Below are 18,734 nucleotides of genomic sequence, written 5' to 3' on the forward strand. Positions count from 1 at the left end.
TGTAGCAAAGCTCAATTTTGTCCAAAAGCTTTTCACCTTTTTGCAGAGGACAAGGAGGAAGCTTTGAATATAGAATATGAAAGTGTTTGGAGACTCAAAAGTCCTGAATGCTACTGAGTAAATCAATTTTTATTTCTACATGCAGTGCTAATGCCCCATCCACCTCAAGCTGAGCACAGCAGAAAGACTTTTGAGGGAATAAAATAGGACTGAATTGCCCCAAAATCTTCTATAAAAGTTTCATTTTCTGTGCTTTTTCAATGGGAAATAGTAAAAGAAATTTCTTTCTGCATGTTTTAATTAGGTTCTTATTAACACCATTTTTCTCTATGGCAAAAAGAAATGACACATCAAACTAAAGCAAATGAATAGCTTAATCTTTTTTCAATGGAATTGTTAAGCTTGGAAAAGACCTCCAAGATCATTGAGCCCAACCTTTGACTGAACACCCCCATATCAACTAAAACAGAGTGATAATAGATAGTTACTTCATTCTGTTTGGAAATACTTTATGGGTAATTCCTAACATTTCATTTTTAATTTCTGGTTTGGAGGCAAAGGGTTGGCTGTTGCTTTTTTTTTTGTTGTTGTTTAGGTTTTTTTTTGGGGGGGGGGGTTGGTTTGATTTGTTTATTTTTTGGTGTACTTTAAAATTTTTTTAAATGATTTTTGAGCATATTGGTCAGACATGCAGACTAGATGGGGAATGATCCCTTAACTGAGTGACATCTCAGCAATCTGCAGGTCTAGGAGAAGTACATACCTTGGAGATGTCTTCATCTGGCCTCTTCTGTTCAGCTCTGCAGACCTTTAGCCCTTGGGCTTCACAAAGCTATGGGTGTAAGCACAACCTGGTTCATTCCAAGACACTTAAAGTACTTGGCTCACTTAGTGCCCTTTCAACAGCACAATCCCATTAAAAACAGCGACAAAACAACCACACATTGCTGCACTTTTGTGTTTTAGAACACTCTGAGTTGAGCACGGTGCAGAAATCTTTGTGCTATCAGTGCCCCCAGCCACGGAAATCCTGGGGAGCTCCCACCCTGCCCCAGCACTCCGAGCTCTGCTGCTGCCAGAGCAGAGCTGGCATCTCCAGCCAGTGCTGAACAACGTTTTGGCACCAATTTGGGATGCTCTGCTCCGTGCTGCCTTGGCCAGGGCACACACGAGTGGCCAGGACACACACAAGGAGGCACTCAGCGAGGCTTTTGTGTTAAAAACACTGACTTTGGTACTCAATCATTTATGCTCTGCATAAAACAAGCAATATCACTTCTCATGGAATCAGAGGATGCAACAAAGTAATACGAGCTGACAGCTCCCACGTAACAAGCTTTTTTTTCCTCTAGAGAAAGACCTGGAATAACTTTTTTTCCTCCCATTTTTCCTATTATGGGAAAAGTTGTTGGTTTTTTTCCACCCCGGTCCTTACGTAAGCAAAGAATTTCCATAAGAGCTGCTCCCAAATGGAATAAAGATCCATTTCTAAGGAGGAAGCAAAGTAACGTCAATGCATTTCTTGTGATCCAAAAAAATATTGAAGCTCAACCAAAGCCTGCTGGTGTGAAATGGAGCAAATGCTGAGAGTCCAGGGTGGGTTTGGTTCAGAGCACTCAGGGCTTGCACCCTTCTGCCTCTTTGCCCCATGGCAGAAAAAAAAGTGAATCCCAATTTTTTTCCAAAAAAGGTGACCCCTGAGTTCCTTTCCTTTTTTCCCAAGGCACAAGAAGACATTACTCAGAGGATGGCACTGACATGATCATCACCCTTTAGGAAAACCACAGCAAAAGGTGATGGAAGCAGACATCACAAATAAAGGCAGAAGACCCTTTTATTTCGCATAGACAAAATGCAAAGAGTGTCTCATTAAATTAATATTAAAAAAAAACCCAAATCAATCTCCTCACTCCACTGACATCACTCATCCTAATTAACAACAAAAAAAAAGAACAATCAAGGACCCATTTTCTAATTAAAAAAAAAAAAGTGCAAACATGACAAAAGACTTTTCGTTTTTCCAAATCAATGTTCCTGTTGAATTCACAAAGAGGGTGATTTTCTTTTTTTTTTTTTGTGATTTTTTTTTTTCCCTTTTAAATCTTGTCTGATGGAACTTCCAGTTAAAATGTTTTTGTTAAGTCTCCATGCACTTCGTAGAAAATCAGTAAAAACACAAACGCTTGTGAAGATCAGAAAACTGGACTCTTTTACCCAAAAATTCAGATGTCCAGTCAGATGAAGCTCACACTCAGACAGAAAAAAAGCAAGAGAGTCTTTGCACTGTCTGTCGTTCATATTATTATTTTTTTTGTCAAATATTTTGGCAATCTTCTTCTTTAATTATAAATATTGGAATTCAATAAAAAAAAGGTAGCTTTCATTGGACTTTTTTTTGTTTGTTTGTTTGTTTTGTTTTGTTTTTCAGTGTAAATATTTACAGCCACTGTCCAGCCATGCTCTTTTCGTTATACCAGGGTGTAAGACTTTGCGTAGGGATTGTTTCCTTTCAAGTGGCCCCGGGAGTCCAGCAGGGATTCTTGGGAGCTGCTCATTTTTGCTTGAGCCTGTCCTAGCTCAGCTCCTTCTCGCTGAGGTAACGTTGCCACAGCACCAGGTTGCCATGACTGGACATCTCTCGTGGAGGATGTCTCCATGGGGATCGGCTCCAGCACGGTGGGACGCTTCAAGGTTCGGCTTTTCTGTGGCTCCAAGCAGGCTTGCCCCAAACCCAGGTCTCTGCTCGTGCCCTGCACGCCACGGTTCAATAAAAAGTCCATCCTAAGGTAGGGTGGCAAATGCATGAGATCACCTGGGGAGGCAAAAGGGAGAAGTGAGATTTTATTCTGGGTCGTGCGTTGCGCGACGCTCGCCTGGCGGGAGAGACTTGAGGTGGTTTGGCCGCCAAAGGGGAGGATCTGTGATCAGAATTCATCATTGATAGACTATCTGAAAGCCATTTACTGTGCTATGATCCTACAGAATTGTGCAACAAATTCCTTCTGGGCATATCCACAAGAATTCGCTCTTAATATTTGCTTTCACAATGGAATGAGGAGTGCAGTGTTCTTTACATGCACTCGCAGCATGAAGGAGGTAAAATGAAAAGACCAGGAGCTTTTTCTCAAAATCTGAAAAGGTCTTGGTTTTCTTTTGTCAAAAATTTGGAAAATGTGGAGGCTCAGTAAATTACCGATTTTTATTTTCCATTTTAAATGGAAACCTTCACGATCCCAATTAATGAGCCCCAGTCTTGAGCAGAATGACTAAACTATTTAAAATGGATGCAAGAGTGTTAAGGCTGTAGTCTTCAAGAGATTTCTGAATAAAACAGAAACATTCTTGCCCTCATATAACAAAATTTAACTGTCCACCATCACCACTGTATTTAATTCACTAATAAGTTTTTACCACTGTGACCACCAAGATGCTGCTGGTTTTGTGGTAACAAAATGCACTGAGACTGGCATCTGAGCTCTTGCATCAACTTTCTATTTTGTATTGTCAAGAAAACCTCTTATTCATTATTTCCCCCGATTCCTGGGCCTGTTAGGCATTCATGATGTTCCTTCAAGGAAATGAGAGGCAATCAGGCACATAACGACATTCCCTTCTAAAAATATTTGATGGTGTAACCTCACCTATGCATGAAAAAAAAGCACAGTTACAGGAGAATTCAGAACAGTATTTTCCTTTCTTTACAGATCTCTGCAGGTATGGAGCTGCTTTTTTTATGGTTGATATCAAACCCAGAGCCTCATCTACAGATGGGATGCATCCTGAATGTTTAAAGCAGGAGACTCTTGGCACCACACCACCTGTGTAGCTCTCCATGAGCTATTTACAGCAGGAGAAATTAAGGCTGACCTGTGCCAGTGGCATAAACAACAGACCAGGAAAGCAGTTCTTCATCATAAAACTATGTATAACAATTTTGTTCTTTCTAGCCCAGCTAAAAGCTGTCCAATGACCTAAAATAAAACAGGTCCTCTGCTTTCCCACGTAAGTCAAGGCACTGCAAGTCTTAGCTAAAAGACCAACAGCATCTGCTCTATCTGTAATTCCAGGTCACAGACAGAGAATTGCTGAGGAGTTGCATTTGGCCAGAATCCTTGTTTATTCCTATAGAAATCCCTCAGGCACAGTCTAGCAACATATGTTTTTTTCTGGATGCATCTCCAGCACAGGCTCACAGCACGTGGTGTTTTACCCCCGTGGAGCAAGATGGGAGTATCTCAAGATGAGCCTGACACACACCGTGGAGTTGGAGGGAGAGGGGGAGGTTTCTCATGGTAATCACACTGATTGCCTCTTGAGAAATGGGTGGTGTTAACTTTAATGGGTTTTACTCCTTGGTTTGCCTGATTCTCCTGCAGTACCTTTCATGCCAAGCACAACTCTGCATGTCAGACCTGCTTCAGCTGAGACAGCAGCGTTGCTGCTGCTGCTGCTGCTGGGGTGAAGGACAGCAGGACATGGACATGGCACTGGGTGCTATAGCCTGGTTGAGATTATGGGCATAGGTTGGACTTGATGTTCTTAGAGGTCTCTTCCAACCTCATTATTCTGTGATTCTGTGATTCTGTGTGAGCAGGGAGGCACCAACTCACTGCACTTCTCCCCAGGCATTGAGCCAAGCTGCCCGTGGGCACATCCGTGCTGTCCAACACCTGCCCTGTCCCCTTGGCACCCAGACCCCCTGGTCACATCAGCTCTTCTGCTTCTGCATCCCCTTGTAGTGCAAGTCCTTCCAAAATGCAGTTTTTGGGTTGGTTTGCTCCAAAGAGGGAGCAAACCTGTGAGGGGAGGAGACAGCCAGGATGGGAAGTTCTTGTGTCACCTGCTCCCTGTGGCTGTGCCTTGTGCAGCACTGTGATATTCTGGAGAATTATGTTCTGTTCCTACCCCACTCCTCCCCAGAGGGAGAGAGGTAGGAGTGTAGGAGTGAGAGGGTTGCTCCCCACATCTCTGCCCTCTGTCCAATGGAGGTTTTGGGGAGCTTGGTTTGGCTCTCTCAGGGGTGGGGGTTTCACTGTCAGGGCCAGCAAAATGCACCTCTGAGATGGCAACAGCAGGAGTGAGAGCTTTGGGACTAATTCTAATGCCAAAGTGTTGACTTCCTTCTTGCCAGGAATGTTTAGAGACTCCTGGGGTCAAAAAGGGGTTTTTTTCTCCCATTCCCATGCTCCACTGGGATCCCTCGGCCCCAGCAGAAAAGGAAAAATTTTCTGTGTTGAACCCAGTCCTGGAGCACCTCTGCTGTGGAGATAGGAGGGGAGAGCTGGGGCTGTTCAGCCTGGAGAGGAGAGGGATCCAGGGAGACCTCAGAGCCCCTTCAAGTGCAACGGGCTCCAAGACAACTGGAGAGGGACCTGGGACAAGGACTTGGGGTGATAGGATAAGGAATAATGGCTTTAAACTAAAAGAGAGTAGGGTTAGATGGGATCTTGGCAATGAGGAATTGTTCCCTGGCAGGGTGGGCAGGGGCTGGGATAGAATTCCATGCCTGGATCCCTGGCAGTGCCCAAGGCCAGGTTGGACACTGGGGCTGGGAGCAGCCTGGGACAATGGAAGGTGTGTCCCTGCCATGGCAGGGGTGGCACTGGATGATCTTTACCTTCCCTCCTAACCCAAACCCCTCCATGTTTCCAGTTCCCACAACAATCGGCCTTTTCCCAAAGGTGTCTGTCACCCACCACTGCCTGGGAGGGGCTGCCACTGCCTTGTTAACACCGCCCAGGACATTTCACACCTGCTCCCTCTTTCTGCTGCATTTTCTGCTTGTTTTTTGGTTGGCTTTCCAGGAAGGAGCTGGTGTGGAGCAGCAGCTGGAGCGTGGCTCACTGACAGCTCCCCGTGGGTCCCTCACGGAGCTGTTCCTGTGCCTTGGCACATTTGCTGCTTCTTGAGAGCCACGGGTATCAGTGGACTACAAAAAAGATGAGCACTGAACCTTACAGAGATGGAGGTTGGTTTTCAAGCTGCTGTCTAGACATTTCTCAAGTGTATTTAGGAGCTTGGAGCTATGTAAAAAAGATCTTTTTCCCCCCCTCTTTAAATCTACATAAGAAAGCATAGTCAATAATCTGTGTAAACAATACGCAGTCATTTTACTGCAATTTTCTAAATGTCTGGGGGCAAAGTTCCAGCAGGATTTCAGTAATGAGAAACCACAGAGTGTAACTTGTTCTCCAGAGCTGGGTACTCAAAGCACAGTCTCTGCCATGGCTTATGCAGAGCCCTCATTATTTGATGTGATGTACACATTTTCCCATCATGAAAAGCGTCACTGCTCCTTCTCATCTGCAAGGAGCATCTCTCCCTGCAACTGCTTATAAAACAGGGCACATTATTAAAATCACTGGCAAAGAAAAATTTTGAGAATGGAACTTTTTTCCTTCTGTGCCAGGGTTGAAACGGTGTTGCAGGATGAAAATAAAAAAAAAAAATAAAAAAAAAGTCTTTGATTTAGAAGAACTAATGGGTTTCTGACTTGAAAACACAATCTTTGAAATGTAACCACAGGGGTTCACCTTTGCCATTCCTACATCAATTCTGAAGGTATTTTTTGAGCAGAGAAAAAGGTTTCTTGCTGTATCTCTGGAGCTGCTTGGGAAGACTTCGGTTCTTATCCTCTGGACACAACAGTGTAGGCATTTTTTTGGTTTCTTGCTGTTCAGCTGAATGATGTTTTTTTGGGCAAAACATTATGAAGTTTCAGGATGGTTCATTGCCTTTGATGCTCTAATTACCTCTTTTCAGCTATGTTTGTGCCTTATTAGTAATGAAAGCAAACCTTTCAAGTGCATGAGCACTGTAAATGAGCATGTTTAATAATTCATGCATTTTGGCTTAATTAGTACAAAAGACATTCTAAAACTACATTTTTCTGATGCATTTTTAAAAATGGGGTTTGGACTGGATGATCTTCAGAGGTCCCTTCCCATCCTGACCTTTCAGTGATTCTGCAATTTTTTAAGAAAGGAGAATTTGCTTTATAAGAACCTTGATTTTGTACAGAAATAATGAGCACCCAGTCAAATCTGAATGCTGCAATTTAAGCCAGAGCTAACTCAGTCTTTTTTTTTTTTTTTTCTTAATGGCCAACCCTCTAATGAATTATTTAGTATAGTACATTTAAGAAAATGTTAGTTGAAGTAAATATTTGTAAACAAATGCTAAAAATCACTTACTGTGATATTTACAATAAGCAAAACATTCTACCAAAAAGGAAATATTTTCTGAGTTAATGCAACACTGAATAAAAATAAATTATCCTTATTTCAGTACAACTAAGCTGATATAAAACACTTTGCAAAAACAAAAAGGAAAACAAAAACAAAACCAAAACCCAGACATTTTTAGCCCTATTCCAGAGGTCAGCTTCAGGTGTGGGAAGGGGTGGGATGAATTTTGACAGGCTACATGCAGGGAAAAACATCACTGCTGAATTTTTCTTGGATTTTATTCAAGATAGCTGTCTCATCTGCAGAACTAAACCAAGCTGAGGAGCACTCCTTTCTCCCAAAAGATTTACCTCATTCCTCTTTCAAATGCCAGAGAGCTTGCATGGTGTTTTTCTTTTTGCTTTCATCTACTCCAGATAAAAAAATTTTCTAAGGATTTGTGCTATTTTCAATTCAAGGATCATCACAGACTGCAAAAAAAGATGCTCTTACCAAGTTTTTACATGAGAGGTCAATGCATTTTCTCATGAATCAGAGCCTCCACTAAAGCAAAAGCAATTTGTCTTCACAACACTCCAACAGAGATACCATCAGTGAGGGTGACAGCCTGAGGGTTTTCAAGTTGTGGTTGCCATGTGGAGGAAATTCTGTGCTATTTGAGAGATTATCTCAGAAAGTTTTGAGCAGCAGGGCTGGTGACTGTGACAGGGTGTTTTATTTAACAAAGGTAAGGATGAGGCTGCTCGAACAGGGCATTCACACATCCTGCTTCAAGAGGTGAGTGGGCAGGAGAAAAGCTTGTGGGATCTCAGCACATCGTTCCCGATGTCCAGAGATGCCAGGAGAACCCTTGGGGGGTCTCGGAAATCCTGGAATGTTGCCAAGAGTGTTTGGTGGCTTGATTTTGATCCATCCACAGAGTAACAAGAGTTTGAGGACAAGAGAATCACTTTAGAGTGAAAGGTGTAAAGAGGACACATTTAGAGGGTGAAATATAGACTTTAAGGTTTTTGGTACAGGGGGGTTATGGAGACAAGATGGAGGGATCAGGGCGTGTCTCGTCCTTCTTCTTTCTTCTTCTTGTCTTCCATCTCTGTGGTGATGTTGGCACTTGGGGATTGGTTTATGGTGAAGGTGCACTTGCTAACATGGGTGAAAACTATTGGAAAATAAAGGTAAATATCATGTACGTAGATTTTAGTATAAAAAGACATGACTGCCCTGTGGGCGGTCAGAGTGCCCTTGGCTGCCTTGCAGATCAGACCTCTGTTGGGCAGACAGAAAATTTTGTAGATAAGAAACAATAAACAATCTGAAGATCAAAAGCTGAAGAGTCCAGACTCGTCCTTTGAAAGGCGTGCCACCCAAGAACCACCCTACCCGTGTCGGGCAGAGACAGACAGCCGGACCCGACAAAGCTCTCTGAGATTTCTCTGGGATGATTCCATGGGATCAAAAACCATGCCAGGGTTGAGTCCCTACAGCCCTGTTAGCTCAGGGAAGGTGCTGATGTAATTATGTTGATTTAGGAGCGAATTATGACCTTGTGCAGTGCTGGGGGTGTACAAGTGCTGTGCAGATGGAGTCCCACTCTGCTGGGCATCTCCTGGCTTTGCTGACTTTGGAAGGGGAAGCACTGATGGGATGTTGTGTTTTCCTTTGAAAGGAAGCAAAGGAGACAGAGCTGCTGACGTAGTTCCAAGCTCAGGTTTATGCTGATTAAAAAATTACAGTTGGTTTTTCCAGCTCCCTAGCACAGTAAATAAATCAGTGAAGCCTTTGCTGCTACTCTCAGGCTGTTTTTCAGGACAAAGACTGTCTATAAAGGAAAACCTGCATTAGAAACAAGGAAAGAGTGAAGAGTTTGCAAGGATGAGGTGACAGGCTTTGCTGAAAAAAACGAGTGTAAGTGATGCTCAGAGGCCTTTGTCACATCCAGAACTGACACCCCATTAAAAACTTAGCAGGCAAAGCTTTCTTGGACAGCAGCAGCTTGGTCTGAAGCCAGGCTGATAGCAGCAGTAACATTTCTCACAATTGCTGCTGTCAGTGTTGGAATCCTGCTGGTGCTCCCTCCCTGTCCATCTCGGGTCCGCACTGCGCCGAAACCGTCCCCTCACCTGCAGGGCTCTGCAGCACCAGGGATAAACACACCTAATGAGCAATAAAGCCAATTATTTGCTTAGCCTGGCCCTGTGTCCTGCTCAGCCAAGAAGGGAGGGTGAAGAGGATCAGTCCTGCACCTCCCTGCTTGGCTGACACAGGTCCCAGCATCTGCTCAGTGCAGAGATGCCTTCCCAATTTATTGGACAATTGTTATTTTCTCGCAGCAAAATGCCACAAGTAGAGTAAAAATTTCTGAAGAGTGCCTTGAATGCCAGAGCTCCACTTTCTAGAGCCAGTGTTGATCAGTAATGGAAATGGAGATGGAATTTCCATATGCAAATTTCTGACTGGCCATATTAGTAAGAATCTCACCTCCCTCTCTGTTGACAGGAGCACACCATTACCAGCACACACAGGCTCCTACTGAGGCCACTTTTTCAAGACAAAAAACTGGATTTAATAATCCTCTGAGGTGATCCAGAACAAATGGCAGAAGGTCTGAGAACAGCCAAGCAGCAGAAGGGGAAAGGAAGGAAGGAAGGAGGAGGCAGGGCACAGCTTCCTCACGAGTGAAAAAGCTGCTGTGAGAGCAGGCACGTGCCCTTCCCTTCTCCAGAGCAGCTTCAGCCTCTGCCCAGGTGCCCAGGAAAATGATGAAAGTGCTCAGCATTTGGGGGGTGCTTTTAAACTGACTGAATGCAGGACTCATTTCAGCTGCCACCCTGCCCTTCCTGGCTCTCTGACCCACAGCATCACATCCTCATGTGCTTCTCTCTGTGTTTCAGCAGGCAGAAACACACCCCACCCTTATGCTGTTTATACATTTTTCACCTAAACAGGTGAAAAAGAAATAGCCAGGTTTCCCATTTCTAGCTGGAGATATCAGAATTCCCTGTCAAGCCTGCAGGGCTGTACTTTGTAACTCTCTGCACAAAAACTGCACCCTCATGGATGGTTTGGAGATGCACAACACCTTGTTAGATGTTTCACATTGCAGTCTGCTAAAACTGGCATTTTCATAAAAATACTCAAAATACCAGCTGTGATTCACAGAGCAAAACAAAAACAACAGTTGCTGTTGACTACAATTGTTGGAGTTATCTCTTAAAGAACACCAGGGTATCAGGAAATCTGTAGTTCAGGAGCCAAATTTGCTACTGCTATAAATCACTGACTCTATTGATTCCAGCAAGACTTTAAATTGATTTCTACTTACTGGAGATTAGGTTTAAGTGACTGAAAACGAGGATTCCAACTAATGTGGATTTTTTTCTCTTTTTTAAAAGGTGATTCATTTTGTTATTTAGATTTAAGCCTTCTGATTCCAAGAAAAAGCCTTTGATCAAGATGTCTTAAAGCAAAAGCATGACTGCTGTAGCTGAACTGAGATCATCCATCTGAACTCCACTGACACAACAGACTGTGCAGCTGCCTGAGAGGATGGCAGGAGCCTTGATTATCACATTGTTACCTCTTCCTGGAAGATCTAATGGAACAGGAATTGAAGCACGTTTTTGGTTTGCATTTCTCTAAGCAGAACTTTAGTCTCTCACACAGTGCTGCACTTTCAAAGGACCTGCCAGATGCTTTGTCCTTTCCAGAAGGAACTTTAAGGAATACTGATGTATTTTTAAGGGCTTTTCTGACACTGAGCTGAGTAAGGAAGGAGAAATTGATTAATTCCAGGGGTCAGATAGATTTAGACCTTATGGATAAGCCATGTGGATGTCCAGCCTCACAGGGCTGCTGCAGCTGCACAACTGATCCCCTCCTGCTTGGATTTAATGAGGTGTCTAAGTTATAATAACATGTAAAAGGGGCCTCACTGTGTAAATCAATACCCACCCCGGGGCTAAAGGCAGCAAATCTGTCAATAAATAATGAAATGGTGACAGGAAAGGTAAGGCCAGGAGTGCTCCTTTCCTGTCTGTGCCTTGTCATGCAAGCGGCCTCATGCATTTTTAAGGATGTTCTGAGACAGCACTCTCCTGCCCAGTGGCTGGGAAAACTTGGAAAACTGTGCTGGAAGCCTCAGTGAGGTGCCCCTGGTTAGCAAAGCTGGATTTTTAAAACTCATTTGCTGCTCCTGGGTGCAGTGAACAGAAGCTGCTCAATTACACATCATTTCAGCTGGGGGTGTAATCGATGGTGGCTCCATGGAAACAGGATTATTCCTGAGATGTGTTGGGAGCCTGGAGTCAGCACAGAGGCTGGACAGGTGAGGAGGTTTCAGGGGTCACTGGAACCAGCAGGAGCTGCTCTGTTGACCTCTCCAGGTGTGAGAAATGAATTTTTAAAGGACTCTCAAAGCCTGACTGAAAGGTCACAAAGTCTTGTACATCTGTATGCAAGCTCGGAGATAAGGTGTGCTGATAAGGAAGGCCATGGAATGGAGATGACATGCTTGGGAAAGAGATTGAACTAGAAACAAGTTTCAAAAGATTGCCTTGCAAAAAGACCAGATATTTTGGAGAATTAGAACTGTGAAAGATGCATTGTAGCAAGACCACATGGGGTAAAATAATTGGTGAACTATTATTTATAAGGTGCTACTAATAGGACCTGAAAGCAGGGCTGGATCTGTTCTTGTCTGGATGGAAACCCCTGCTGCTGGTTACCTTGGGCTGGCTGACAGCAAAAAATCACCCACACTGTGTCCCAACACTGTGAAGGTGAAATTATTTGGCATTTTCAAAATAATAGGTGGTGTTAGAAGTATTAGCAGCAGCATTGTGTGGCAAAAGCTAACAGGCTGAAATACATTTATAGGGTATTGGAACCAGGAAATAGGGTGGCTTCGGATAGAATGGTGTTAAATTTACATCTATTCTGTCTCACCCTTCTATGAGACTGATAATGGAATAAAATCTTTTAAAATCCCTCTCAGTTTCCCAGTCTCTGTAGAGCTGGGATTTTCCAACATCAGGCTCTGAGCCATTCCTGTGAATTCAGGGATAAACCTGACCATGCCACAGCAACAGGAGAGCAAAAACGCTGCTCACAGAGCTGGGCAGGTCAGGCTGCAGCAGGGAAACCAACATCAGCAGTGCCCTGCTCCCTGCTGAGTTAGTGGGGATTTCTGTAGGAATTTCTGTCCCTCACTCTCCCCAGGTCCCTCAGTCTGAATCCCCTGAGTGGTGCTGACGAGGTGCAGCATTGCCTTTCTGTTAATTCATCCCCTGGGACCAGGGGTTCTCACAGCTCCCACATTTAAATTAGGGATGCTGAGCATTTCCATGCTGAAATCCACCTGCAGAGCTGTGCTTTAAAGGGCAGCACATAAAGCTCTTCCATGGATGGCACAGACCATCATTACCATCAGATTAGGACTGTTAAAAACTAAAGTTTTTTTTCTCTAGTGATATGATTTCCTGCTTAAATTTCCAAGAAGAGCACAAGCACGACCTTTCTTGCAGGTAAGAGCTGGTTTCCATTTTCAGGTGTGGTAGTGCCAGCTCTCCTGTAGGGCTCAGATTACACTCAGGTCCTCTTGGCACAGGGGACAACAGAGCCTGACTTAATTAAATCAGGAATGGCTGTAAATGTCTGCAAGGACCTTAAAGCAGGGCTGGATCTGTTCTTGTCAGGATGGAAAGCCCAGCCTTGAGCTGACTGACAGCAAAAACCACCCACACTGTGTCCCAACACTGTGAAGGTGAAATTATTTGGCATTTTCAAAATTAAAAATCTAGTTTTTTATAGAAGTGAGGTTCAAGTTAGGGACACTTAACAAAGGTGTTCTAAAATATCTGTTGTGTTAATTGAAGTGGACACAGCATCTTTGCCTTGAATTGGAAACTTTGCTGGTAGTTTCAACAATTTAATATTAAAGTTATGACTGTAAGAACATGAAAGTAGGTGAAAATTTACTGCTAAATGGAATCCTTGCTTAAGGCATAAAAACTCTTCAGTAACTACAGCTCAATCAAATGTGTCTAAAGCTACAGACAACATGGGTAGTCTTTGTGGTCCATATATATATATATATATATACACACATATATATATATATATATATATATATATATATATATATATATACATATACATACATACATATACATACATACATATATATGGACCACAAAGCAAATAATCCACTTTAACAAAAATTATATTAAAAATTTTTTTTAAAACCTCACTATTAATAAGAAAGATCATGTTGCTAATCAGAAGATAGGACACTGGCATCCTAGGGGGGAGGGAGGGGGTTTCCTTAATGTGCAAATTTCAGTCTAGAAAAAATAGAAAAAAGTCCCCCAAGAGTATCCTGAACCAGCACAGTCTGGGATGCTGTTTTTTTTTTTCCAAAGTCAGTGTTAATTTTGAAATCAAAATAAAGAATACATTAGAAGCTCCAGGAAAAGGTAATTTTTCTTGCTACACACTCCTCACAGTGTCTTTGAGGAATTGGTACCACTTGTTTCTCTCCTCTAATTAAAAAATCTCTTCCCAGCACCCCTATCACTGATTCAGAGGTGACAATTGCAAAAATAATTTACATTACTTTAATCACAGACTCACAGAAGGGTTTGAGTTGGATGTTAAAGATCATTTAGTTTCAAATCCTTCCACTCTCCCAGGCTGTTCCAAGCCCAGTCCAGCCTGGCTCTGATCACATCCAGGGATGAGGCAGCCTCAGCTTTTCTGGAAAACCTGTTCCAGTGCCACCAATGACTTGAATTTATGTTGCAGACATCTCCTATAGTACCTAAAATGAGACTTCCACATCACTATTGCACAGAAACCTTGTAACTGAACAGCTGTCCTATTTAAACTCAAGATTCACACTGATATTGTTTTCCTTTCTGATCACAGAATATTTCAGCTTCTGATCTGAACCTGTTTAAGTTCATTTTTATTGTACTGGCGTGGTTAAAAAACTTGCAGGGTGAACCTTCCTGTCTGCAAATCCACCAGAATAAAAACCAAAGCCAATGATATCAAGTATGTAGTCACATCAAATGAAATGCAGAATTAAATGGTTCTCATCCCTGCAGAACATTCAGCTTTTCTCAGCTGAAGGAGCAAAAGCTGCTGATACTCCGCAGAAATAAAACCTGAGAGAAGATAAAGGCAATTTCCTCTCATCACTGATGTGCCATTTCTAGGATAAGCAGCAAATGGCACAGTCTGACTTTCTGTGATGTGCCCCTGCTTTTCCAACAGAAAATAAAGAGAAGGTGTTCCGTGCACAGAAGGATTTAATATGGAAACATTAGAGATGCTCATCTAGGGGAGCAATTTCAGTATATACATAAGTATATGTACAAATTAACAGTCATGCTAAGAGTATTTACTGCTGTTAAAAGTGTAGGCAAGAAGGTTTTTTCCCCACTCTGTGCCTCTCCTTCTGTTTTTCCACCTGCTTATTTTGATTTGTCTCCTTATGTACTTCTCTCTAAACTGGATCTTGGTCTCCCACTGTAGAGTCAGGATGGGGATTTCTCTGTTCTGTATACACATCATACACAATATGTGTATATATATTCATATTTTTTCATATCTATTCAATTTCAAATATTTCATATATATATTTCATATATATATATATATATATGAAATATATATTCTGTATTTCAAACCAGGCAGTGCAAATATAAAACCAGAACAGAAAACAACCCTTATCTCAGCCTTTGTGTGCTTTGCTTTGTGATTTCTGAACAACAACAACAACAAAAAGATACATAGATTCCTCTGCATCTTCAAGAAATTCAGTTTTGGATCTGGAAACAATGGAATTAATGGAATTATTCCCCAATTTTCAGTCAGGATAAAATAACAGGCATGGGGGAAGGAGGCTAAAGGTGAGCTGTCAAGAGTCCCAGCCTTTGCTGAATCCCCTGTGGCCAAATTTGTGTTGAATTCAGTCACAGCCAGTGGAGCTCTGTCTGCAGGTTTCCAACAAAAACCCACTCCCTAAATGGACTCCAATCCCTGTGTCAGAGGGAAAGAGCTCCTTCACCCCTGAACTCACAGGGCAGAGAAAAAGAGTTCACATCTTGGGGCTGACACTGGAAAAATACTGTGCCTTCCATTGCTGCCTGATTCTTATTTTTCTCATTATGCTAAGCAGCTTATTTTTAGCTGCACTGACTGAATTCTGGAAAAGAAGATTTGTTTCTTGACTTGGGTGTTTCAAACAACATTTAGGCACTGCAGGTGATATCCAGACTGCATTTAAGGGACCCTTGTAAATCTTTTCATAAATTACTTGCACTCTTTAGCTCAAGGCTTGTCTACATGTTAAGGCTTTGCTGTTCAATCATCAGGATTAGTCAAAACAGCGAGAAACTTCTGAATTGGGTCAAAAATGCTAATGAAGGTATTTGAGAGAACCTGATCATTCAGCAAAGCTGGAGAGGTTAAATCAGTGTTTTTTCCTAGTTAATATGCAGTAGCTTTAAGGGATAGACATGGGCTGCTGGACTGAGGGGCCCATCTGTAAAAACCCAAAAAGTGCCCAAATGTGGATGGTGAGGGCTTGGTGGAGAGCAGGCCTGGCCTGGCCTTGGGCTGGTGTTAAAAGGCAATTTCAGCTGGCCAAATCTCCTCTGGGACATGGGGGCCAAGGAGAAGGGCTGGAAAATGGAGAGGAGAGAAATGTTCTTGTCCACCAGGCAAGAACACAAGGACAGGAGGAGGAAAATCCCAGGAAAGCACCCAGGTTCCCTAGGGAGAGTGGGGTGTCCCTGAAATCTTCATAGCTGTGAAATCAGTCCTTGGAAAATCCTTTTTTTCAGAATTTGCCTCTCCAAAAATGCCATTTGTCCCCACTCATAAGCAGGCTTCTTTCCAAACTGGTTCCTTTCACCAGCTGAAAGTTTGTGGAGGAAGTTCTGAGATATAAAATCTTGGGATGCTTTAAATGGATTTCCAAATCTACTAGAGATCCCTGAGAGACATTTCTTCTCTGGGATCATATTTGGGATGCTTTTGTCCTTCATGTGATCTCTCCCCACTTTTGAGGAGGTGGGGTAGTCAAAAATGACCCTAAACTTGTTTTGTGACATCAGGTAGAGAAATTCCTGGTCCAAGTCAAACAATCCCTTAAGGGAAATGTCAAATATAATCAAAGGTTCTTTTTACTGCTGATTAGCAAAAGAGAAAAATATAATTTGATTTTGCAGTACCCCTGTGGGAAAGGAAGTTCCTGCAAACTGAAAGAAATTAAAATTTTCTAGATATTTCCCATTCAAGCCCTCATCTGATGTTATTCCTTCCAAGCATGAACTCCATTGCCAGGGGATGCAAGTAAGTGGTCTGTCCACAAAAGAACCCCAGACATAAATAGTACTTGGGATGCAAAAATATCAAAATATTTCCCAGTTAATAGTGGTTCTTTTCTCCAGCACAATAATTTAGGAGTAAAGAGAAGAAAAAAAACCCAACAGGCTTCTTGGCTGAGGCTATTACTGAGATTTAAAATTATAATAATGGGAATCTATTTTTAATAAACTGCTCCAGCAATGTTTATTGCAGTGAAGAATAATTGTTATGATAACTCAATTTGTGATTATTATTCTTAAAACAGAAAAAAGGAACATTATTATAAAACTCCTTGAACCTCTACAATTATCTTCCATTTTTCTACATTACAGACTCTTTGATGGCACAGTGGGAGGTAGGAAGAGAGTGCATTTCTTTCCAATTTCTGTCCCTTTTTCGGAGGATGAGGGACTGACTCATTTGTCAACCTCACAGGTAAACTTGGGTTTACAATTGTTGAAATTTATGAATATTTATATGAAAAATTGCCTCGGTTTTGCTCTGCTTAAATGATTCCTTGAGGACCTGATCTTACTAACCAAGCTGGTGGTTAATGACAGCTGTGGGGAGGAGAACAATGATCCAAACCCCAAATTTCTGGGAGTTTTGATGCTGAGAAAGAAGCAATGAAAACAATGTGTTGCCACCATTTTTACAGCATGAAGGATTTTAACACTGCACAGGAGCTGAGAGGACCCACTTTTGTAAAGGATGGGATTTATCCCACAGCTTTAAAATCCTGCTGCGCTGTTTTCACTGCTTCAATTCTCTCTTTTAAGGTGCCTCCTGGGACACCTGACTATTCTGATGGCTTCTTGAAAAATGTCACCATCTACAGGAGGTCACATTCAAGGTGTGGGCAGATGAGGTCTGACAGTCCACAAAACAGCCCACGTTTTTGTGCAGCCCACAACACCTCATGTGCAGGTCTGCATCCATCCCTGCACTTTTGGGGAGCTGTGCAGGGGCTGCTGTCAGGCAGCAATTCCAGTTTGCTTGGCAGTTTGTAATGTGATACTACAAAAGGGAAAATGGCTGTGGTGTTAATGATGAGGCATGAACTACAAATAATCACAGAATCTCAGAATGGTTTGGGTTGGTTGAAGATCCTCCAGTGCCACCCCTGCCATGGCAGGGACACCTCCCACTGTCCCAGGCTGCTCCAGCCCCAGTGTCCAACCTGGCCTTGGGCACTGCCAGGGATCCAGGGGCAGCCCCAGCTGCTCTGGACAATCTGTTTTAATCTTATTTTTTTATCTTTTTTATCTTTTTCCAAAAATCTGCTTGGGGTGTTGTGAAGATCAGAACACAAGGATGTGTGAGACATGCTTTCAAAACACCAAATGTTGGAATGAATTAAAAAATATCTTACTTCCACGTTCCATTTCCTGCAGCTATGACTTTTGAAACCTCAGAGAAATTCCTGAAGTTTTTTTTTTTCTTTTTAATTGAAGACTGTTTAAAAAATGTTTTCCTTATACTTGAAAGTTTTGTCCTGGTGTGAGGACAACATCTACAGCTGCTTGTGCCATCAGTTGAAGTGTGCTCCTGTCTAGGAGAGCTGGTTGATATTCAAGGATCACCTTCTCCAAGCTCAGCGAGCAGGAGCTCAGGCAAAAATTCTGGGAGGCCTCTATGGATGAAGAAAAAGCTCCTGGCAAAACTCAGACATGGAGAGGGAGTTCCCAAGAGGGTGGAAGCAGGCAAGAAAAAACCCAGAGGGAATACAGAGACATTGTCCAAACATTCAGAAATGGGGTTAGGAAAGCCCAAGCCCAGCTGAAGTTGAATCTGTCCAGGGATGTCAAAGATGGAAAGAAAAGGGAAAAGGGAAAGGGGAAAGGGGAAAGGGGGAAAGGAAGGAAAGGAAAGGAAAGGAAAGGAAAGGAAAGGAAAGGAAAGGAAAGGAAAGGAAAGGAAAGGAAAGGAAAGGAAAGGAAAGGAAAGGAAAGGAAAGGAAAGGAAAGGAAAGGAAAGGAAAGGAAAGGAAAGGAAAGGAAAGGAAAGGAAAGGAAAGGAAAGGAAAGGAAAGGAAAGGAAAGGAAAGGAAAGGAAAGGAAAGGAAAGGAAAGGGGGTCTTCTGAAAGTTTCTGGTGACACCAGGAAGGCCAGGGAAACTGTGGCCCCACTGCTGAGTGGAACCTGGTGACACAGGACATGGAAGAGGCTGAG

The 18,734-nt window shown here is 42.7% G+C and overlaps 1 protein-coding gene across 1 annotated transcript in view; it reads right to left on the minus strand.

Annotated features, from left to right (window-relative positions):
* Positions 1 to 1,816: 1,816 nt before the first annotated feature.
* DSCAM (DS cell adhesion molecule) overlaps positions 1,817 to 18,734 on the minus strand; it is a 471,096-nt gene continuing 454,178 nt past the window's right edge. Inside the window, exon 33 of the mRNA XM_036381451.2 lies at positions 1,817 to 2,812. Within this exon, the coding sequence (XP_036237344.1) occupies positions 2,469 to 2,812 (344 nt within the window). The 3' untranslated portion in view covers positions 1,817 to 2,468. The remainder of the gene's footprint in view (positions 2,813 to 18,734) is intronic.

Source organism: Molothrus ater, chromosome 2 (genome assembly GCF_012460135.2).
Source record: "Molothrus ater isolate BHLD 08-10-18 breed brown headed cowbird chromosome 2, BPBGC_Mater_1.1, whole genome shotgun sequence".
NCBI lineage: Eukaryota > Metazoa > Chordata > Aves > Passeriformes > Icteridae > Molothrus > Molothrus ater.